The sequence below is a fragment of the Nannospalax galili genome, unplaced genomic scaffold, assembly GCF_000622305.1.
Source record: "Nannospalax galili isolate Female #2095 unplaced genomic scaffold, S.galili_v1.0 scaffold7, whole genome shotgun sequence".
Taxonomy (NCBI): domain Eukaryota; kingdom Metazoa; phylum Chordata; class Mammalia; order Rodentia; family Spalacidae; genus Nannospalax; species Nannospalax galili.
Window position 1 is genome coordinate 407,439 of NW_008359081.1, and position 24,565 is coordinate 432,003.

Here is a 24,565-nt window from a genome sequence, read left to right on the forward strand (position 1 = left end):
TTGTACATCCATGTTTCTTGCTGCTCTTTTCACAATAGCTAAGAGATGGAAGCAACCTAGGTGTCCCTCAATTGATGAGTGGATAATAAAAATGTGGTTCATTTATACGATGGAGTTTTACTCAGCAGTAATGAAAGATGAAATCATAAAATTTTCAGGTAAATGGGTGGAACTAGAATCTGTTATACTAATTGAAGTAATACAGACTCAATAACAAAAAAATGACATATGTTCTCCCTCATATATGGGTCCTAGCACCAAATCCTTATAAGTGAGTATATATCCAGGCATAACTACAAGAACCATGATAATTAAAAGGAACCAGAAAGATAAAGGAAAAGAAAGAATGTGAAAGAGAACAGTAGGAAACAGGCATTAATAAGGGCAATATGGATAAAAATGGGGTTATTTTAATGGGAGGGAAAGGGAGGGTTATACAAGGAACCTTGGGGATAAAGGGAAAGAAGGTGCTCAAGAGATGTGGGCCCATAGGGAGAAATGGGAGAAATGGGGAAAATGGGGACACTTTAAATGGGGAAACCATGGCAGAAGTGTTAGACAATGTGAGAGATAAATAATTTCTAGCTAGTTTTAAGAAAAACCAGAGGGAACCATATTAGTCTAACAACCTACTGAAAAATTAAACATACAACTAGCTCAAGGAACATAATATATGTCTAGGAAAGGTTTACTTGAGAACCGTTGGTCTTTGCCCAGACTTTATCTACATGGCACATGGTAATTAAAGCTACCAGTCTGGTGGAACTAACCTTCTTGGATGTTTGACAGCCATACTTTGAGGCCTATCCTAATTTTGTCAGAGGGACTTAAAGGACAGTTTTTGCTCCTTTCCCTCCAAGGTCGACTAAGTTCCACAGGACTATGAGCATCTCTCCAAATGACCTATAACTGTGGTGAGTCACCTGTCCTCTTGACCAAGGAGGCCATGGAGACCTCACAAGATGGACTTGAACCAGTGTCCAGTCTAAAAAGAGGAGGGTCAACACAGGGGAAACATTTCCTCCATGCTTCCAACTGAAGCCATCCATGGTTGAGCAGGACCTTTTACTCATCTCCACATAGATGGAACTGGTAAAAGAAAGGAGCCAGAGGTTCCTCCTAAGCCCATGTGACCCCTGAGGAACAGATCCTCAAATGACCTTAAGAGTAAAATAAATTGGTTCATCTGGGCCAACTGTATGGTATTAAACACCCAAAAGGAAAGTATAACCAAAGATTAAAGGGATCAATATAATCTTTAAGAGTCCATGTGTATAGCTAAAGGCTACATAACAAGAAACAATGCCAGGCAAGTGATACCTTCCTTTGAGTTGTTGGCCAGGGTGGCCCAAGAGACTCCCAGACAGTAACCCAGCATAGAACTGGGAAAATGAACAGCAGATGCCAATCTTATCTAAAGGAATATTGGCCACAGCTTGCTGCTAGATAAGGAAGAGCTGATCTTCCTAAAACAAGGAACTCTAGATAGGCTGACTAGACTCGGCGAAGGGATAATCACTGGGGAATGGTTGGGGGCACTGACAATGCAGTGGACAGTAACAGGATGACGGAGTATATGAGCTCCAGTGGGGGGGGCATGGGAGGATGTCACTTGGGATGTGGGTATATAGATGAATAAGATTGTATGGGATGTTCTGTGTGAAATACACACAAAACCAATAAAATTTAAAAATGAGTTATATTTGAAGAAGAAGCATAAAAATTTGTTTTATGTTAATTAGTAGATGTGAAAAACATTACCATTGAAATCTACCTAATGACTTTATATCCATGCTCAGGTGCCACGGATCTCAGAAAGTAACCAACTGTGACTACTAATAATCAGATATATAGAGATTAGAAACTCATGTGCAAACATCTTAGTGTCAATTTCATTAAAAATGAATTTTTCTGTATGAAACTGTGTATTTTAATAAGGAAATGGAGATCTCTTTTTAAAGGATAAATCCTCATTTAATTTTATGTCTTATAAGGTTTACACTGAGTGCCATATTGTATAACTGTATTAATTTAACTGTAAACCTAAAAATTTACATCCAGTTTTGAAAGAGATGCATCTTAGCTCTGGAAAGTGTTATTGAATATGTCAATGAAGTTGTAATGAAATGCTTCTTTTAGTTATGTGTTTATTAAATAAATAATAATAAAAAAGGAGAAGTCTATTTTGGATCATAGTTCAGAGGGAACAATCCATCATGTCAGGGAAGATATGGTAGCTGGGGCTTCATCCGTGGTGGCAGAAGTTTAATTAAGAAGGGTTGTTACATCTTAGTAGATGCAGAAGCAAAGAGTCTGGGCCCAAAGTAGGGCTTTGTGGTCAGACTAAAATCCTCCAGGCCTGCTTCCTGTGACTTACTTCTGCCAGTCAGACCTCATCTTTGGTTCCACAACCTCCTAAAACTGCACCACCAGCTGGGAACCACGTGTTCAAACACATTGGCCTATAGGGGATCCTACGTCCAAACTGTAAACCCACGTGAGGATTTGATGTATGTGTACATTATGTATTACATAAATCAGGGTAAACATAGATCTACAAACATTTCTCATTCCTTTTAAAAATATTTAGCATTACTTTATGGTGAAAATATTCACACTGCTTCTAGACTTTTCTTTTTCAAAATGTATTATGTGTTAAATTTTGTTGTTAGAGAATTTCATACATGAATATGTTTTTTTTTCATACTGGAAGCACTAAGTGGAGTCAGTGGGTTTAAAGGGGTACATGAAGTTGGGAATGAAAAGTGGGGGGACATTGGAGGAGTTGAAGAGGAGGATGTGGGTGGTGAATTTGATAAAAATATGTTTGTTTTTCAATTTTCTTTTTAATTGATTATTTGAGAATTTCTGTGAGATCAAGGCCAGCCTGGTCTACATAGTGAGTTCCAAGTCAGCTGGGCCTACAGGGAGACCCTGTCTCAATAAAAAAAACCCAAATAAATAAATAAGATAAATAAATGAAATTAATAAATTTAATATATAGCATATAATTATTATCCAGCTGCTCTGTTATACAATTTCACAGTAGGATTTCCTGCTATCTAATTATAACTCAGTACTGGTTGATAGATTTGCTAACATCATCTGACCCTCATGTGCTTTAAAATCCCTTTTCTCTTGTCTTCCTGGGGATTCAATAGACAGTAATGGAGGTATTCAGACATCACTATTACCCAGAGGCCATTTTCTCCTAAGTTAGAAGAGATAAGAAAGGTAAATTAGATGGCTGATATTTAAAGCTGATTATTTTCTCTGTGGTGAACAAAGCATTTAAGATCATTTTGCTGACTGTATAGGAATGTGGAGTCACTCCTAAAAAAAAAAAACCTCAGCATTGCATCATATAAGCATTCAAAAGACATCTTTGAATCCTGTATTTTTCTCTTTGTCTTTTGCTTTTTCTCCTGCCTGACCTTAAACAAGGTAGCACTGAAGGAGTCTCACAAGGCATTCTTCCCAGCAGAGTTTTCCCAGGGGCCACATGGCTCTCCATTCAGGCTAAGTCACAGGTCAGGATGGGCAGGGAGCAGTCACTTCCTTGGTTATTCTTTTCCCTCCCACAGTCCAGCACAAAGTTCTGTAGTTTGCAGAGAAGATGAAGGCCCTTAAAAGTGACATGTAAGTGACTTAACAGTGGTAAGTGAACAAGATGTGAACAAGATGTTGAAAACGTGCTGGTGAAAACAAACTTCTCTACTGCTAGGTGAGGAAGAGCTGATATCCTTAAAGGGAGGGACTCTAGATAGGCTGACTAGACCTCAGTGAATGAACTTGCACTGAAGGACGACTGGGGACACTAACCTGACTCGATAGGCCTTAACACAAATGACAGAATGCATGAATTCCAGTGTGGGGGGGAGCATAGGAGGGTGCCAATTGGGAAGGGGGTATAAAGATGATTAAGATATTCTGTATAAAATACACAAAAATTCAATAAAAAATTTACAAAAACATGGGGCTGGAGAGATGGTTCAGCAGTTAAGAACACTGGTTGTTCTTGCAGAGGACCCAGGTTCGAATCCCAACACCCACATGGCAGCTAACAACTGTCCCAGGGGATCCAACAGCTTCTTCTGACCTCTACGAACATTGCACGACATGGGTGTACTTACCTACATGCAGGCAATACACGCATACACATAAAATAAAAATGATAATTTTTTTTAAAAAAATCTTTAAAAAAATTTACAAAAACACACCAAACTTCTCCTATTTCAAATATTTCTGTTCCACACAGAAATATCCAGGGCTATCATTTTAATAAACATAAATAAGCCTGACCTTTGGTCACATCTGGAGTTTGACCTACTTTGTACCTTTAGCACTATGTGCTGGCTAATTACTGACTTGGAACTTGAACAGAGGGAGATAAAATATCAGACAGGAGGTTTGCAGGATTAAAACCAAAACCCTAAGCAAGTTTATTTCAGCCAGTGGTGAGCAAAACCATTGTTAAATATTTACCTTTCATGAAAATTAAGGTTTGGATGAGTCTCGTCCCATACGTATGCTGCCCCCCCTAAATGGCTTCTGAAGTAGATATTTAATTAAAATGTGAAAACCTTCATATTATGTGCCAATCATTTTATGCAATAGGCAAGAACACTGCTGTTCTCAAAGAATATTATTCTTTAAATGTTTTGGGGTTGTTTTTTTTTTGAGACAGGGTCTCCCTGTAGCCCCAGCTGGCCTGGAAATTACTATGTAGACCACGCTGACCTCAATCTCACGGAGGTCCACCTGCTTCTGCCTCCTAAGTGCTGGGACTAAAGGCATGCACCACCACACCTGGCTTTCTTTGAACGTTTTTATTACATTAGCTTTAAAAGACATTTTAGTGTTTTAAAATTTATTTTTACTTAATATGTATGAGTGTTTTGCCTGCATATATGTAAGTGTACCACGTGCATGAGTGCCCTTCGAGGCCAGAAGAGGGCGTCAGACTTTTTTCTTTCTTTCTTTTTTTGAAGCCCCAGCTGTCCTGGAACTCACTATGTAGAACAAGTTGGCCTTGAACTCACAGAGATCTCCTGCCTCTGCCTCCCAAGTACTGGGACTAAAGGTGTGTGCACCACCACACCTGGCTATTTTAGTTTTCTTAAAGTTACGTTTGTTTGTTTGCTAGCAGGGACATGCAAGTGTCAGGGTATTTGTGTGGAGGTCAGAGGACAACTTGCAAGAGTAGGTTCTCTCCTTCTATCATGTGGGTCCCAGAAATCAAAATCAAATCGTCAGGCTTGGTGGCAACTATCTTTACTAGCTGAGTTATCTCACCAGCCTGAGTGATTAAATATTTATATCTTGAAATATTAACATTTTCCCAAAGGATGAATGCAAAGTGGATTCAGTAAACAGGACTATGACAACACAATTCTACCTTTTTCTCTGAATTCAAGGATTCTGAATTATATTTTTACACTCAAATAAATTAATAGGGTGACCAGATAATTCAGTGGGTAAAGGTGCTTGTTGCCAAGCCTGATGACCTGAGTCCCATCCCCAGGCCCCTCATGGTGGGAGAGAACTCCTGAAAGTTGCCCTCTGCCCTCCACATAATTGCTGTGGCATACTCACCCCCTACCCCAACACACACAAATAAGTAAATGTAATAAAGCCATTGCTTAGAAATTAATACTACCTTATTTATTTTTATGTAAGTATTTTGCCTGCATACATGTAAGTGTATCATGTGCATACAATGCCTTTGGAGGCCAGAAGAGGGCACTGGACACTCTACCACTGTGGGTACCGGGAGCCACACCCACGTCTTCTGCAAAAGTAGCCAGTGCTCTCAACTGCTGAATGCTGAACCATCTCTCCAACCCCCCCCCCCTTTTTTTTGAGACCAGGTTTCACTATTTACCCCTGACTGGTCTGGGACTTGCTATATAGACTTGGCTGGTCTCAAACTCACAAAGAGATCCACCTGCCTCTGCCTCCTGAGTGCTGGGATTAAAGGCATGCACCACCACACCTGACAGTCTTTAGTGTCCTTAGTCTCTTCTTCCTACTTAAGCAATTGCTTTGAAATCTTGTTTTTTAAAATATGTGTATGTGTATATGTGTGTGCCTGGCACATAAGTGCAGGTGCCCATGGAAGTCAGAAGAGGGGGACAGATCCCCTGGAACTGAAGTTATAGGCCATTGTGAGACACCCAATATGGTTGCTAGGAACTGAACTTGAGTCCTCTGCAAGAACAGTATGTACTCTTAGCTGTTGAACTATCTCTCCAGTCCCTAAATCTTGATTTTTGATAAAACAATTTTTCTCAGGAATCTGTTACCATGGAACAAATGACACATTTATTTCCTAAGGGGAGCTCAAGTCACACTGTAAGGTGTAGACCATTTCTTCCAAATTCCCTAAAATTATTGAACTAGAGCTATGTTGACCAAGTTGCAGATAAAGTAGATGGAGAGTCAATGTTTTATCACAATTAGAAATGATCACAAAAATATGGGAAACGGGATGGAGAGATGGCTCAGCAGTTAAGACCACTGGATGCTATTGCAGAAGACCCGGTTTTGATTCCCAACACCTACACTGTGACTAAAAATCATCCTTTACTCCAGTTCCAGAGGACCCAACTCCCTCTTCTGGCCTCCTCTAGTATTGCATGGCATGGGTGTATGTACATGCATGCAGGCAAAGCACTCACACTCACTTAAAAACAAAGATGGAAAACTAAGTATAAAAGTGGAGTTGAGTGTAGCTCAGTAGGAGAGTGCTTGCCTAGTATGTGCAAGGTCCTGAATTCAATGCCCAATGGTGTGTGCACATACAGGCATGCGCACGCACACACACACACACACACACACACACACATACACAAAGTAAATAGGGCATAGGATATTGGGACTGAAAAAAGAAAAAAACAGCACAAATCAGATCAAGAATAAGCCAAGGGAGAAAATAGAGCTAAAGAGATGTAAGTTATTATGTTTTAGTGTTGCTTGGAATTGAACCCAGGGCCTCATGCATGCTAAGCATGTGCTCTAGCATTAGCTACAATCCCTAATGCTCAAATATACATATTTTATATTCCCAGTAGGTTAGGATTCAATGAAGGTATGAAAAAAAGCATTAGGTATTAAAAGAAGGCAGCACTGAATGGAAAGAACCATGAAAAGATCTTTGGGTCACTATCCATAATCAAAAATAGTTCAAAGGTAACTGATGGATCCTGATTGAGTGGTAACCGTCTCTGCTGTATGAAACATAGATCATACACTACTAGGAGACAGCTCTGGGATAGCCAATCCTATCACCCCATGGACAAGTTGAATTTTAAAGCAGCTTTCGATAGTGACTAAAAAGTTAACAATGGGAAGTAGTGCCTTATAGTTAGGATGTACTCAGATACCTATTAATAATCTTCAAAGCACAGAGGTGTCAATCAAGCAATCTCAGTGAAGAAACTCATGGAATCCCTATTTTGTAGAAGGGACACAGTAAGACAAGCCAAATAGAGAAAGCCTAAACAACAATAGCGTACTTATGATTTCGGTACAGCTTGAATATATGCAGATGGTTGGTCCAGTAACACAAAACTACTTCAGCATAAAAGAAAAGGCTTCTGGGATGCTAGGGGAAGTCTCTTAGGACCCAATTTGCTTCAGCTCATTAATCAGGTAGCAACACCAGCCTGGTTCCTGCCACTTTGGCTCTAGTCGAAGTATTCAAAATTAATATGCACATGTCTATTTGTGTGTTGCTATCTTTCCAGCTGCTACTGATTCTAGAAGGTCAACAATTAGGAATTAAACTGATGATACAAGGATACAAAGTCTTACTGTTTCCCAATCTGATTGAAATTTAGAAATTCTAAATTCATTTATACATGCTGTGCCCCTGCCATCATTCCTGGCTGGCTGACAAGTTCAGAGAGGCTCCTGCTGGTCTCACTAACCCTGGGAATCCAGAGTCCATGAGCTGATCATTAAGGAGCCACAAAAGAGAAACAAGCCCCACAGACGGGGAGCCAGTACACACAGCCACATCCAAATTCATCCCCTGGCAGGAGATGCACACTGCTTCATTATGCATTGCTCACTGGCATTCAGAAACTGGAGGATCTGTTCAAACTGGGAGGTAACTGCAACAAAGGTCATTGTTATTCTTGTCCAGCTTCTAATTAATGCAGGCAAACTCTTTGAGTTTGGTTCCTTGCCCTTGGTTCTGAAGCATTATCTCTTCCCCTCCTCTCCTCACTTCTGGGTGGTAAAGGTCAGTTTTCAGACTGCCAGCTGGTGCTAAAGTGTAAACATTGCCTTTGGCACACACACACACACACACACAGAAATGTTCCTCTTACACTAACCATGTGTGCACATAAGCGATACACATGAATGCTAGAGATGCTTACTTAACCGGTTACTCATAGTTGTAAAGAAAGCAGGCCGGGGGGAGGGGGGCTGGGGCTCAGCGTTTAAGAACACTGGCTGTTCTTGCAGAGGACACGTGTTTGATTCCCACCACCCACATAGCAGCTAACAACTGCAGTTCCAGGGGAATCCAATGCCCTCTTCTGACCTCTGTGGACATTGCATGACACAGGTGCACTTACATACACACATGTAGGCAATACACTCATACACATAAAATAAAAATAATAAAAATTTTTTAAAAAGAAAGCAGGCCAGCTTTGTTTGAATTCGGATTTTAATTATGTACATAAATAGTGATATAAGAACCAATAGTTCTAAGGCTTGTACATTATTTCCACGTGAAAGAATTTTTAGATTAGTTAGCTTGTAGTATGGCATCACCCAAGATAGCAAAAAGGCCCTAGTGCAGTTTTTGTTGAAGAAGAAAGCCAGTTTACTATATCCAATACTGACTTCTTTGCCATTTGTCTGTAGAAATACTGATTTAGTGTCTGGCATTTCCGATGTTTACCTACAACTAAAAGAAAGAAAAGAAAAATATAAGTAAACTGTGTCTAGAAAAATAAAAATGGCTATAATTCTGCATTTTGAAAATGATTTAGATTTAAATAAAGGAACCATATAACATACTTATCATTTCACGACCATAAGAAGCATGACCCAGAGAACCCTGTAACTAGCCTCATCTTGTGGATAGGTAAACTCAAATTCAGGCTGTGTTCCATCAATACTACATTCAGATGTCCAACTGGCTGAGTACTGAGTATAGACAGACAGGCAGATGCACGAATAATCTGAAGCACATGCCTTCATGCACAACATATACCATGCACATCTCAAGACCAAACCACATTTCCCTGTGTGTGCTTGAGGAGAGTGCAATCATCCTCACTCAGCTGGGTGTCCTCATTCTATCGTTCTTTCCAGGAATATAAACTCAAACACACGCCAAAGCCAAACTGAGTCTTCTCCAAATTGTCTTTTCCTTCATATGCAATAGGTATACTTAGCAATTAGAGGTTTATAAATCTTTTATTTTTTGTGGTGCTGGGGACTGAACCAGGGCCCTGCACATGCTAAGCAAGCACTCTAACCACTGAGCTATATCCTCAGCCCAGTATGTGAAAAGCCAGTGACTGACTACTCACTGATCTTCTAATATAAAACCAAAAAATTTTTTTAATTATTTATTATTATTTTTTTATGTGTATGAGTGTTATGCCTGCACAGAGGTGGGTGCCCCCATGTCGTGTAACTGGAGTTAGCTGCCATGTAGGCCCGGATTCTCTGCAAGAGCAGCTGGTGCTCTTAACCACTGAGCCATCTCTCCAACCTTGTAAAACCAAAAATTCTTTTTTTTTTTAATGTGTATCAGTGTATTGCCTGCATGTATGTGAGTGCGCCTGTGTTGTGTAATGCCACAGAGGTCAGAAGAGGGTGTCAGATTCCCCTGAACTAGAGTTAAGGATAGTTCCTAGTACCATGTGAGTGCTGGGAATCGAACCCAGGTCCTCTGCAAGAGCAGCCAGTGCTCTGAACTGCTGAGTCATCTCTTCAGCCCCATCCCCAAACCAAAAATTCTTAAACATGCGAATGACGGGATTGTTTAATAGTGTCTCAGGTTTTTTTTTGTCTTCTCTAAGAATTTAATTGATTTACTGTATTACTAAACACTGGAAACAGCCTATATTAGCAAGGATTATGTAGACCATAGTAAATAAAGGAGTGAGGTGGTCCATAAGTACTGAAAAAAGATATACACAATAAATTAAGGAAAAGAAACAACTGCATTCATTCATTCAAAACTGCTAAACATAGCACTGTCTAGGAAGATTCTTAGCAAAAACTAGACTCTAAATCTGATCAAGCCTTCAGATCCAACTATTGGTATATGGGAAATAGAATAAAGGAACCAAGAGAAAAATGAAGAGATACTCACTAAATGGATATATTTAGCCACAACTTGAAAATGGAAAATCCAGGACAAAAAAGCCAAGTTTTTCAACAAATAAATGGCAAGAAACCATTACAGTTTAAAAGACAATTAAGAAACCTATCAGTCAAATGTGAAAGACAGATGCTGTTTGAATCCTATTTTAAATAAGCCAACTATTTCCAGTGTTTAGTAATACAGTTATTATTGAAAGGCTAGCATGGTTGCACAAGCCTATAACCTCAGCACTCAGGAGGCTAAGGCAGGAGGATCAAAAGTTCAAGCTCTGCCTAGGTTACATAGTAAGTTGTCTCAAAGTAACAAGGACTGATGATATGGCTCAAAGGGTAAAGGCTCTTGCCACCAAACCTGAAGACCTGAGTTCAATTCCAGGGACCCACACAGTGGAAGGAGACAAGCAACTCCTGCAAGCTGTCCTCTGACCTCCACACAGCATACATGCACACACACACACACACACACACACACACACACGTGCACACACACAAATACACTCTAAATAAATGTAATTTGGAGCTGGTGAGATGGCTCAGCAGTTAAGAACACTGGCTGCTCTTGTAGAGGACCAGGGTTGAATTCCCAGCACCCACATGGCCGACAGGACCATCAGTAACTCCAGTTCCAGTGGATCCAACACCCTCTTCTGATCTCCACGGGAATTGCATGACAGGGTGCACTTACATACATGCAAACAATACACTCATACACATAAAAATAAAAACATTTTTTTAAAAAACAACAACAAAGTTATTACTGAGACAAACAGGAAAATCTATGCACTGACTAGATATTAGATGGTATTAAGGAATTACTGTTAGTTTTTTCTGGTATGACAATAAAATTATGCTCATGTGCCTTCAGGGAGTTTTCTGTGTACTTGCAGAACAATATGAAGAATATGATTCCATTTTGTCAAAAAATCAAAAGCATGCAAATATGTATATCATATATTTATATATACACATACTAAAAAGTCTGAAATGATATACCAAACTACGAACAGAAATGATCTCTGGGAAAGGAACAGAGATATGGCAAGCTTTTAAAATGTTTATCTAGGGCTGGGGAATACTCAGAGGTACACTGCTTATCTATCACGTGTTACATCCACAGGCTACATCCTTGCCCCCCCCATATTAACTACAACCAACATTCACTGTTTTTATTTTATTTGTGCATACTGTATGTATTTGTTCATGTGTATAGTATGCATGTGAACATGCACTTGTGTGTGCATGACATCGAGGCCAGAGGCTGACACTGGCTATCTTCCTCAATCATTCTCTGCCTTATTTATTTATTTATTTATTTATATTTTATGTGTTTGGGTGTTTTGCCTGCATGCATGTAAATGTACCATATGCATGCAATCCTGCAGAGGCCAGAGAAATGTGTCAGATCCCCTGGATCTGGAGTTATGGTCAGTTGTTAGTTGCCATGTGAGTGTTGGGAACTGAAACCAGATCCTCTCTAAGAGCAACCAGTGCTTTTAACCATTGAGTCACTTTTATAGCCTTCCATCTTATTTTTGAAACAGGGTCCCTCATTGAATCTGAAGTTCACTGATTTGGCTAAGCTGGCAGGCTAGCTAGCTCCAGGAATCCACCTGTCTCCACCTTCCCAGTGCTGTGATTACAGGTGCATGGCACTAAGCTCAACTTTTTATGTGGATGCTGGCAATCTGAACTCAGGTCCTCAAGTTTGCATGGTAAGCACTTTACTGGCTGAGCCATATACCTACCGCTCCCCTTCCGACACACTATTTTCACCATTAAAAACTAAATGTCCAGGGCTGGAGAGATGGCTCAGTGGTTAAGAACACTAGTTGTTCTTGCAGAAGACCCGGGTTCGAATCCCAGCACCCACATGGCCACTAACAACTGTCTGTAACTCTAGTCCCAGAGGATCCAACAGCCTCTTCTGACCTCCGTGGGCATTGCATGACATGGGTGCACTTACCTACACGCTGGCAATACACACACACACATAAAAAAAAAAAAAAACCCAAAACAAAACCTAAACGTCTAATAAAAATCTAAAAAAAAAAATAAGGAATATAAAAATCAAGGTTATATATAGATAGTAAGTTGAACTCTGGTCTAGAATACCTCTGAAAACTGTTTGCTGTTTGAATCTTAGCTCAAATAAACCAACTATTTCCAGTGTTTAGTAATACAGTTATTATTGAAAGGCCAGCATGGTTGCACAAGCCTATAACCTCAGTGCTCAAGAGGCTAAGGCAGGAGGATCAAAAATTCAAGCTCCGTTTGGGCTACATGGAGAGACCCTGTCTCAAAACAAGGACTAGTGATATGGCTATTTACCTACTCTTCTTTTGTTATATCTCAGTGTTTTGTTTCATCTACAACCATATCCAATGTAAAGTCTCTAGAGGACATGTGTGGCTCTCTGGAAGCTCACTCTCTAGTCTCCCCTCTGCTGGCATATCCCCAGAAATGCTGATTTGGGGGTGGAGCCTGGGCCTCTCCTTTTTAACAAGATCCTAAGGTCAGTTATTAAATCGTCTGTATAACGGCTGAGAACTACTGGCTTTGGGTTACTATAAATGTGAAAGAGGAACTGGATTTGCTGTCTGTGATCCGTAAAGCAGGATAAGGACCACTATATAGGAGGCCACAAGGAAACAGCTTTTGCTTACTATAAGCAACAGCTTCCTAAAAATCAGAACTGTCCAAAGACAGCTGCGTTGTGGCGTGTTTCCTATCAATGCAGGTGTAGAGGGGGTGACACACAGAGCAACCCTCTGCTTGAGGCTGGGGGTTGTATCGCATGGTCTCTCAAATCACAGCATATGAATCTCTGGCTCTTTAAAAATATGGAGATAGTTGCAAAAGGAAAACCTTAAACTCAGGGATGTGAATCTTAAATAGAAGTTGTAATATAGAATAATATAGCATGACTCTTTAAGAAACTTTCTGATCATGTGGGCTGGAGTTTTAACTCAGTGGTAGAATGCTTGCCTACCTTGTGTGACGCCTTAGGTTCAATCCCCAGTACCACAAAGAAAACTCATATTCATAGAAGAAAGGGTGAAAAAATAAAGTTATAAAGAAGAAAAATGTATAAATGGACATTTAAATTTTTTATTACATCTCTTGGTCTAAGAAGGCAGCTTTCTTTTTTTTTAACTACCTTTTGTCTCTATTTAATAATTGTGACTGGGCCTATAAGACTAGAAGGCTAGAAGATGGCCAATTCGAGGCCAGTCCAGGTAACTTAGTGACAAAGTGTCTTGAAAATAAAAAGGAAAGTAAGGGCTGGGGATATAGCTCAGGCGGAGGGAGCACTTGCCTAGCATCTGTGAGGCCCTAGATTCAATCCCCAGTAACACAAAAAATTGTGTACATGCTCCATGCAATTAAGTATTACTGAAACAGAATAATACTCCTCTTTATGGCTATATCATAATTAAACTATCTTCTCATAGCTGAATATCTAGGTTATTTTTTTTAACTCCATATAATCTTCTAATTATCAGGAAATCACAAGAGCTATTATACAATTTAACATATTCACAAAATGTTAATATAATTAGTGTTTTGTACTTAGCAAGTGTGTGATAAGTAAATATTAAACAAACAGATGAAAAGAAATACTGAACTGAGCATAACACCAAAAGAAATTGCACTAAGATTCTGACCTCCATCTGGTTCTAAGTTTGTTTAAAAAAAAAAAAACCCAAGTACTTCTTGGGAAGAAGCACATTCAAATAAGCCATGGCACTTAAGCCCAGAAGTTAAAGACTGAAAAAAAAAAATGACCCTTACATTTCCACATCACAGTGAAACTGCTATAATTAATTAAATTAAATTAATTAAAGACAAGTCATTTCAGCTGGCACTAACAATGCTGAAAATAACCGGAATTTTCTTATTCTTTACCTGTTTAAAATGGGCAGAGCAAAGCATGGAGTTTTCTATTTATTTCCAGGTGAATTCTTCACATTTCCTGGCTTGCAAAACAAAATTGAGAGCTTTAATGCAATTTTAAAAGAAACAGTGAAACATGTCAAACTGTGTCCAGTATTTGACTAAATACAGACATTAGATATTATCATTTTCTTGGGGGGTGGTCAAGCCATTTTATTGAAGGGCTGAGGTGGGGAGTCAAAGAAAGGCCCAGAAAGACAATGGACAATGTGACCCCTGATTCTCAGCTGGGCTTGCAGTCACAGATACTGAACAGGTTACAATACAGAGGGGCCCATTTCTCAGTGAACCGAAGAGATTAGAAGGGCTCCTTGAGGGCCCTGCAGAGAAAGGAAGTTGAGCACAAGGAGTAGTAAATAAAGCCCCCCTAATCCTTATTATATAAATTCAGTCAAACAGTCGATTCCATAAAAACCAAATCAAATCAACAGTGAAAAGATTTCTTATGTCCTGGAAGTTCACTTCACTACCGCATGCTGCTGTCACTCTTAAAGAGGGCTTGAGAGCTGTGGGAAGGCTTCCTGCATTATCCACCATAGGGGCCAATTCACCAAACAGACACACTCTGAAAGATGTTTAAGTTGGACCACACCCATTCTGCCTGGCCACCATCCGGGAACATATAATTAGGTCATGTCATCCTTGAGAAGAGGTGTAGGAGTTTCTAGTGGGAAAACTTCATGTGCCTTCCTTTCTTGTATGTTTTTAAGGCTTAGATTCTAAAATCCTATTAATAATACCTGCTTGACATCAAAGATCAAAACTTGAGCTGGCAGTGTGAACAGCTCTAGGTCACAGCTAGACAGGCTGTGGGGCTGTGCTTTTGTGGACTAGACTTGGTACAGAGGCTCCCGGTGGCCCTCTCTCAGTGGCACTCATGGTTGAACAGGGGAAGAGAGAGCAAAAACATGTGACTAACCCTGTCATTGAACAGTATGGCTTTTAGGTAATTTTAGGGCCTGCTAGCGTGGCTGAGAGCTGGTCTCTACGTTCTGTTTTATGCCTGCTACACAAGCATAATGAATATTGTCCCCTCTCATTCTCTACAGTATCCTAGCTTGGATAACAAATTATGTGCACACCCTCTATGTACATACTATATCACTCTGTGATGGAGTTCTGGGGAACAAGACAATATACACTGCTTGGCAGATCAACATAAAATACAGAGGTCTGGCAGGTGTGGTGGCACACACCTTTAGTCCCAGCACTTGGAAGGCAGAGGCAGGAGGATCTCTGTGAGATTGAGGCCAACCTGGTCTACATAGCAAGTTCCAGACCAGCTGGAGCTACAGGGAGACCCTGTCTCAAAAAGATAAAAATAATAAAATACAGATGCCTGCTTGATGGAGCTCTACAGGACCCAAATCTAGTGCTGCTGCCCCGACCTGCTCCAGAACCACTTCCCACCCCAGTCTACACTTACACACACACATGAACACACATGCCTCATCACAGTCCCAGGAGCCTTTCTGCTGTTATCCAGACTTCCAAAGCTGCTTCCTGAGATATGAGTTTTGCAGAAATGTACCCCTCGACCTATAATGGTCAACCCCAATTTCTGCCTGGCTAAATACAGTTAATCATTTTCTCAAGATTTTCTTTGTACCTTGCGCTTCAACTTAGGCTCTATTACAACCTTTTGTTCACCTTCACTGCACTCATCTTCTTCCTAATTTGTACTAGTTCCTTCATTAACCTAGAATTTTCATGAGCACACACTGTCCCTAGAACCTCATACCAGACAACATTAAAATATTTGTTGAATAAACAAATTGAGTAGTGTACAATTTAGAGATTCTTTTTTTTAAGTTTGGGACCAGACATGGTGGCACATGCTTATAATTCCAGCACTCGGGAGGTAGAGGCAGAAGACTGTGAGCCAGTCTGGTCTACACAAGAGTCCTTATCTCAAAAACAAAAAGAAAAAAAACAAGGTTTGGTTTGGATATGTGATTCATTAAGACATAAAAATTTAGGACTGGAGAGATGGCTCAACAGGTAAGAGCACTGACTGTTCTTGCGAAGGACCCAGGTTCGATTCCCAGCACCCATATAGTGGCTAACAACCAACCATAACTCCAGTTCCAGGGGATCTGATGCCTTCTTCTGACTTCCACAGGCATTACACGATATGGGTGCACTTACACACATGCAGGCAGTACACTCATACACATAAAACAATAAAAATAAATTTTTTTAAAGACATAAAAAAATGGCCATAGTGATGCCTTTAATTCCAGCACTCAGAATGCAGAGGCAGGTGGATCTCTGTGAGATCAAGGCCAGCCTGAGCTACATGTCAAGTTCTAGGCAAGCTGGGGCTACAGGAAGACCCTGTCTCAAAAAATAAATAAAATAAAATAAATAAATAAGTAAATAAATAAATAAATAAATAAAAGAGAAGCTTATGAAGATATAGAAGATAATCATGACTAACTGCTAGGTCTGCCATGAAAAAAATGTACTCCCTACCCAGTTAAATATATTTAGATCTCAACTTAAGTACATCTACAGATATTTTTAGATATCCTACCAAATATTCCTGACCATATCTCAACCTCAAAAACTAAGATGCTAAATTTGGAAGCTTTCTATTTATTTATTAATTCGTTTCTGCTTTATGTGTATGACTATTTCACCTGCATGTATGTAAGTGTACCACCTGCATGCAATGCCAAACAAGGCCAGAAGATGTCAGATCCCCTGGAACTGGAGATATAGATGGTTGTTAGCTGCCATGTGGGTGCTAGGAATTGAATCTGGGTCCTCTGCAAGAGAAGCCAGTGCTTTTAACCACTGAGCCATCTCTCCAAGTCCCAAAATGGAACCTATTAAAAATTATTTTCTTAGCCGGGTGTGGTGGTGCACACCTTTAATTCTAGCACTTGGGAGGCAGAGGCAGGCGGATCTTTGTGAGTTCGAGGCCAGCCTGGTCTACATAGTGAGTTCCAGGACAGCTGGGGCTACAAGGAGACCCTGTCTCAAAAGAAGACAAAAAAAATTGTTTTCTTTATGTATATGTGTGTGTGCCTATTTGTCTGTATGTGCAGTATATGCATGTGGCATCCACAGAGGCCAGAAGAGGAAGCTGGATCCCCTGGAACTGGAGCTACAGGTGGTTGTGGGCCATCCAATGTGGGTGCTGGGAACTGAATGTTGGTCCTCTACAACAGCAGCAAGTACTCTTAACCAATGAGCCATCTCTCTAGCTCAGAACCCATTATTTTATGCTATGTAACAAATAAATACAAAAGTATGAAATAAATGAATAAATAGGTAAGGATAAACCACCTTTAAAGATCCCAATAAAATTCTACTACACTGCAATGTGATAAACTGAATACTGCCTCCAAAGATGTCTGTGTTCCAATTCCAGAACCTGAGGCTGTGGTACCTTCTGATGAAGAAGGCATTAGCCTTAACTTGGATTATGTGGATGGGCCTGGTTGAATTTGAGGAGTTAATAGAAGGAGGCAAAACAAAGGGGTCAGAGAGAGGAGACTTGAAAAAGACAGCCTGTATTGTTGGCTTTGGACATGAAGGAAGAAGGGGGTTGCCAATCAAGGTCTCCAGAAGCTGGCTCAGCCTCAGCTTCCAGGCAGCAAAGCAGACCTTGGTTTACAACAGCATGGAATTAAAGTCTGTCAACAACCTAAATAGCAGGAAATTCTGTTCTAGAGCCTCCAGAGAGGAATGCAACCCTGCTGACATCTTGATTTAGTATTGGACTTCTGACCTACTGTGCAAAGATAATAAATCTGCACTACTTTCAGCCCAAGTATTTATTTATTTCAGAGGCAATAGGAAACTAATGATATAAGGACTTTTGAATATATGGGGATAAAAGCCCTGTGATTCCACTTTCTATCAGTAGATTTTCTAACTTTGTTGGTGGGCAAAAAACTGTGCAGTTGCCAGAGTGGAGCTTGGCGACTATCCTGTTAGAGGGCATCCATTATACGTGTTCTGCACAGGGATAAACTCATTTAATCCCCCAAAGAGCTCCACAAGGCACCATCCCTAGAGCACCAGAGTGACTTCCCAAGGTTTCAAATCTAAAATGAGGCAGGGGTGGAGTAGGAGCCAGGTACTTCTGTTCAAGCCTGTCCTCTTATCCGCCAGGGCCAAAAGAATGCCAGCCAATCTTTTCTGGTACCAAAAAGATATACTTTTCTCAGGAAGAGATGAGCTCCCCACCTACATGCACAGGATTTCTGGCTTTTTAATTTCCTAAGTAATGATTTTAAAAAATAGAAAAATAAATGCCCAGTATCTTCTATTTCTAAAATCTTAGGTGATAGAAAAGGCACACATTCAGAACAACTTTAGCTTTATGGAAAAATCTATCATGCCCTTATTTTCTTTTTAATTTTATAGTGGTAAGAACAGTAAACATAGTCCTACTATCTTCATAGATACTTGTTTTGCTGTGTTGGCCTCTTATACACTAGACACACGATCTACCACTGAGCAACACTCTCTGCTCTTAATAGATTTTGAAGTGTCTAATACGATACTGTCACCTAACAGCACAAAGTTGTACAAAAGACCATCAGAATTTCTTCACCTTGTTGGACTGAAACTTTCTACCCATCAATTAGCAAGTCCCCATTTCCCCCTCCTCCAACCCCTGGCAGGCAGCACTCTAGTCTTTGCTTCTAGGAGCTCGGCTGCTGCAGAGCTCTCCTGTAAGTGGAATCGTGCAGTATTTGCCCTTCTATGACTGGCTCGTTTCAAAGGCAAATGTTTTAAGATTGCATAACTTGCTTTCAGCTAAACCCAAGAGTAGAGTTGAGAAATCTGGAATGGAGGAAGAGAAAGCACACAGTGTTTACTCAAGGTGGTGGCTGCTGCCTCCTGCCGAGCTAGCAAAAGCCTGAATTCAACTATCAAAAGCTCAGCTTTAGAAATTCTGCTCAGTTTTCATCTTGTGAAGAGGTTTGTGTTTTTGTGTGTGTTTTCTTGACCTTTAACTAATTAACTATTATTGGCCTTTAGCAGTCATTCTATAATATTTTGAAAGTAATGTCTACAGATTTTAAAAACCTACTGAAAAATGAAAAAAATGACATTACTTGGGAGACTCTGTTGTGTTTAGCTAATTATAAGACAACACCAAAAGAGCCATTTGTGGAGCTGGGTGTGGTGGTGCACACATGTAATTCCAGCAAGATGAGGCAGAAGGAATGCCCGAAGTTCAAGGTCAGCCTGGACTATGTAGAAAGATACTCCTCACAAAAATAAAACAAACCAGACTTATGAGCCTACACAGGTCTTACCAAAGGATCAAATATGAAGCAGTACAAGCAACCACTGAACCAGCTCGCCCATGTGTAGGAACTACAGAGAACATGGTAACTGCACAGTACAACAATGAGCAAAACCCACACTACTAGAACCTCCATTGGCCAAGAATGTCGGGTTCTTTAACAAATAAAAATGACAGCAAAAAGGACTGGAGAGAAGGTTCTTTAACAAATAAAAATGACAGCAAAAAGGACTGGAGAGAAGTTGAGAGTGTGTACTGCTCTTGCAGAGGACGCAGAGGTCAGTTCCAAGGCACCTGTGCTAGGTGGCTTACAACCACCTATAATTCCAACTCCAGGGGATCTGACATCTCAGGCCTCTTTGGGAACATGCCCACACACATGCACACAATTTTTTATAAACCAGGAAAATAAAAGGATGAGAAAGAGGCCTGTATACTAAGAAACTTAATAAAAAGGAGTTAATTAAAAGTCACAGAACTCCAAAGTAATGATGCATACTTAGGTGATAAAGCCATAAAGTAAAGCAAGAAAGGCAGCAGGGCATGGTAGCTCAGGCCTGTAATCCCAGCTCTCAGGAGGCAGAAGTAGGAGGTTCCCCATAGGTTTGGAGCCAGTCTTGGTTGCATAGTGATATCCTGTCTCAAAAACAAGCAAGTAACAACAAAAACCACCAAGAAAACTATTACAATAAAAGTCAATGGGGCTAGAGAGATGGCTCAGCAGTTAAGAGCACTCACTACTCTTGCAGAGGACCTGGGTTTGATTCCCATCACCCACATGGCAGCTATGAATCGTCCTTAACTCCAGTTCCAGGGGAATCCAAAGCCCTCTTCTGACCTCCGTAGCATTGCACAACACGGATGCACTCACATACATGCAGGCGATACACTCATACACATAAAATAAAAATAATAAATTAAAAAGTCAAGATATGCCAGGCGTGGTGGTGCTCACCTTTAATCCCAGCACTCAGGAGGCAGAGGCAGGAGGATCTCTGTGAGTTCAAGGCCAGCCTGGTCTACATAGTGAATTCCAGGCCAGTTGGGGCTACTGGGAGACCCTGTCTCAAAAAAGACCAAAAAAAAAAAAAAAAGAAAGTCAACATAGCAGTTATTTTTGGAGGGGTGGAGAGGTCTGTAAGTAGGGATCTGGTTAGTTCTCTTTCTTTTTCATCCTAGATTTGCTTTTTCATCCTAGGTTTGCTGTTTAATAATTCACTTAGAGCTGGGCCATGGTAATGCACACCTTTAACCCTAGAACTCACGTGGGAGGCAGAAGCAGGAGGATCTCTGTGAGATCAAGGCTAACCTGGTCTACATAGTGAGTTCCAGGTCAGCTGGGGTTATAGGGAGACTCTCTCAAAAAAACAAAAACCAAAAAATTAATAATTCATTTATCTATTAAAAAAAATTAGCTAGGCGTGGCGGCGCACGCCTGTAGTCCCAGCACTTGGGAGGCAGAGGCAGGCGGATCTCTGTGAGTTCAAGGCCAGCCTGGTCTACATAGTGAGTTTCCAGACAGCTCAGGCTATAGGGAGACCTTGTCTCAAAAAGACCAAAAAAAAATTAGAAGTTGTTTACAGAGAACACATGACGGGTGAAACAAGAGAAATGTGAATATGGGTTATATATTAGATAATATTAATATAAACAAATATCTTCCCTGAGGATGACAGTGCTATCATTGCTATTCATAACTGATTCTCCACATTCTTTGGAAGTACATATAAATTATACATCATGGAAAATGAAAAGAATGCACTCTAGAAAAAAATGTACTCTACAATTTCTGAATGGTTCCGTAAAAGAATATACACATATGTGTGGGGAAAAAATGCATGTATTAAAAGATATGCAAGGCAACATAGAAGATGCTAATCAGTGATTTGAGCTGACAGTGCTGTTTTTGCAACTGTACTGTAGTTTTGAAATTCTTCTAAAACAGAAGTTGGGAAATACAGAGACAGAGAGACAGAAAGACAGATGCACACACACCACTTAAATGAAAACTATTTTAAAGTTACCAGACTGGCAAAAATGGAAACAACCACTTGGTATCAAATAGAAAATCTGAAGAAGAACAGATGTCCTTATAGGACATGTCCATGTCCCTATGAGACGGGGATGGTGACTTAGAAAAATCCCCACAGACTGAGAAACAGGTAGAAAACTTCTCATAGCTTCATGTGTTATAGTGTTACACTGAAAACCATCCAATTAGCCACCAACAAACATTTTCACACACAGAATAATAATCTATAAAATAAGCCACACATAGCTTATTATCATATTTTTTTAGACAGGGTCTCACATGTAGCCCTAGCTGACCTGGAACTTACTATGTAGACCAGGCTGGCCTTGAACTCGCAGATATCCACCTGCCTCTGTCTCCTGAGTGCTGGGATTAAAGGCATGCACTAACATGCCAGGCTATAATCCTAATATAATCATAATATTAAAAAGAACAAGTTGCAAAATAATAAGACCCCACTGAGATAAAGTGTATACATATATACCTTTATATTTGATCTACTTATCTATATTATAAAGGAAAAAAATCAGGCAAGCTGAACTGGGTGTGGCAGCACATACCTATAACCTAGCACTCTGAAGGCTGAGGAAGGAGGATCAAGAGTCCAAAGTCATCCTCAGCTCTAGGTGAGTTCAACACCAGTCTGGGCTAGGAAGACTCTGGCTAAAACAAATAAACAAACAACAACAACAAACCCCAGGCAAGATCAACCACAGTGTTTTAGAATATATACAAGCACGGTTAAACCAAAATAAAGCTTTAAAGGAAAACAGGGCTGGGGCTGGAGAGATGGCTGAGCAGTTAAGAGCACTGACTGCTCTTGCAGAGGACCTGGGTTCGACTCCCAGCACCCACATGGCAGCTACAAACTGTCCTTAACTCCAGTTCCAGGGGAATGTGAAGCTCTCTTCTGACCTCTGCGGCATTACATGACACAGGTGCACTCACATACATGCAGGCAATATACTCATACACATAAAATAAAAAAAAATAATAATAAAATAAAATATTTAGAAAAAAACAGGGCAATGAAACCACACTTCAGATACTGGTTCTCTCTGGGGAAACAAGTGGGGGGCTTGGTAATTTCCTATTTTTAAAGGTTCACATATGTGTGGTTTTTGTTGGATTGGAAGATGCATACATGTTATATATTATTTTATAGATAAAAGACACACAAAGCATGCTGTGATGATAGCATTTCTGGATACACCTCTCTTCACATTATAGACAGTTCACTCTAGCTGAAGCAAATTCATGTTCTTTAGGTGGCCAATGATAATGGCAGAATGAAAGATGTCCTTATCCTAATAACTAGTAGAACACAAAATGCAAGCATTTAGAATCAATTCTTAAGAGAAAAGAGACATGTCAGAGTAGCAAAATGCCACAGACTTCTTTTGGGTACTCGAGAGTATTATAGTCACATGGGAAATAATACGACTAAGAAATGAGCCACTGCTGGACAGGGTAGCAGACACCTGTTATCCCAGTCCTCCAGAGGCCCAGGTAGGAGATGTTGAGTTTGAGATGCCAGGCCCTGCTACAGAAAGACTGTTTCAAACAAAACAAAGCAAAGCAAAACAAAACAAAACGAAACCTGGACATCATTTATACCATTGGAGATATGTGTATATAGCTGGGTATGGTGGCACATACCTTTGGTTCTCAGGAGGCAGAGGCAGGAGGATCTCTGTGAATTTAAGGCCAGCTTGGTCTACATAGTGAGTTCCAGGCCAACAGGCCCAGGCTAACCAGGACTACATAGGGAAACCTTGCCTCAAAAACAAAAAACAAAAATAATTTAAAAAGATTTGTATATGTGTATGTAGGTGCAAGTGCATGTGCTCATGTATGTGTGTATATGTGGGGGTCAGAGGACAATCTCAGGTGCTATGTGTCCCTTTTTTGTAAACAGGGACCCTCATTGGCCTGGAGCTCACCGATTAGGCGAGATCAGCTGGCTAGTGAGATCCAGGGATCCACTGTCTCCACCTCCCCACTGCTGGGTTTATAAAGACACACCATGACATCTACCTTTTTTAAAGGCTTGTTATTTTTTTATATGTTTAAGAGTACTAGTACATGTAGCTTTTTATAAAAGATTCATGCATATTATTTTAAATTATGTGTATGTATGTGTGCCTGTGGGGGGTATGTGCATGTGAGTGCAGGTTCCTACGAAGGCAAGAAGAGGGAGACCAATCCCCTAGAACTGGAGTTATGGAGTTAATGGTGGTTGTAAGGCACCCTATGTGGGTGTTGGAAACCAAACCTGGGTCTCCTGCAAGAGCAGTAAGTGCTCTTAACCACCAAATCATCGCTCCAGCCTCAATGCCTACCTTTTTTATGTGAGCTCTGAGGATTAAACTCAGTTCCTCATGCTTACAAGGCACGTGCTTTACTACATTTAAGATTTCAGGTCCCTGTTTGAAACATAACGTCCTTAAATTTCTATGACTGTATAAAACCAAAACACATAGTACAACTGCTATATCATTACAATACAAAAATTCTGAATTAGAAGACACTTAATTGATACTGGTAATTACACTTGACTTGAAAAACTTCTAAACAAGTCAAAAACTAAGTTTCCCTTTATGAAGTGTCCCTAGAGATGGCTCAGTGGTTAAGAATACTGGCTGATCTTGCAGGGTACCAGACTGGGTTTCCAGTAGCCATATGTTGGCTGACAACTATCCGTAACTCCAGTTCCTGGGGGAATCCAACGCCCTCTGTCTGACCTCTGTGAGCACTGCATGCACACAGTGCACTTACATACACGCAGGCAAAATATTCACATACATAAAAATAAATCTACATAACACAATACATGATCAACATATACAATGAAATTTTTTTTAATTATTTAATAACCACATGATTAGAAGCATTTCATTACAGCATTAACATATTCAATAACAATTTCCAGAGCAAAGATGCTTCTC

General features: G+C 40.2%; 1 protein-coding gene across 3 annotated transcripts in view; it reads right to left on the reverse strand.

The window, feature by feature from the left end:
• Positions 1–8,665: 8,665 nt before the first annotated feature.
• Apoo (apolipoprotein O) overlaps positions 8,666–24,565 on the reverse strand; it is a 74,466-nt gene continuing 58,566 nt past the window's right edge. For all 3 annotated transcript variants that reach the window (XM_017795500.2, XM_008822710.2, XM_029558451.1), the window contains 2 exons: positions 14,266–14,336; positions 8,666–8,926 (listed from right to left, as the gene is read on the reverse strand). In XM_017795500.2, coding sequence (XP_017650989.1) covers positions 14,301–14,336 — 36 coding nt within the window. In that variant the 3' untranslated portion in view covers positions 8,666–8,926; positions 14,266–14,300. The remainder of the gene's footprint in view (positions 8,927–14,265; positions 14,337–24,565) is intronic.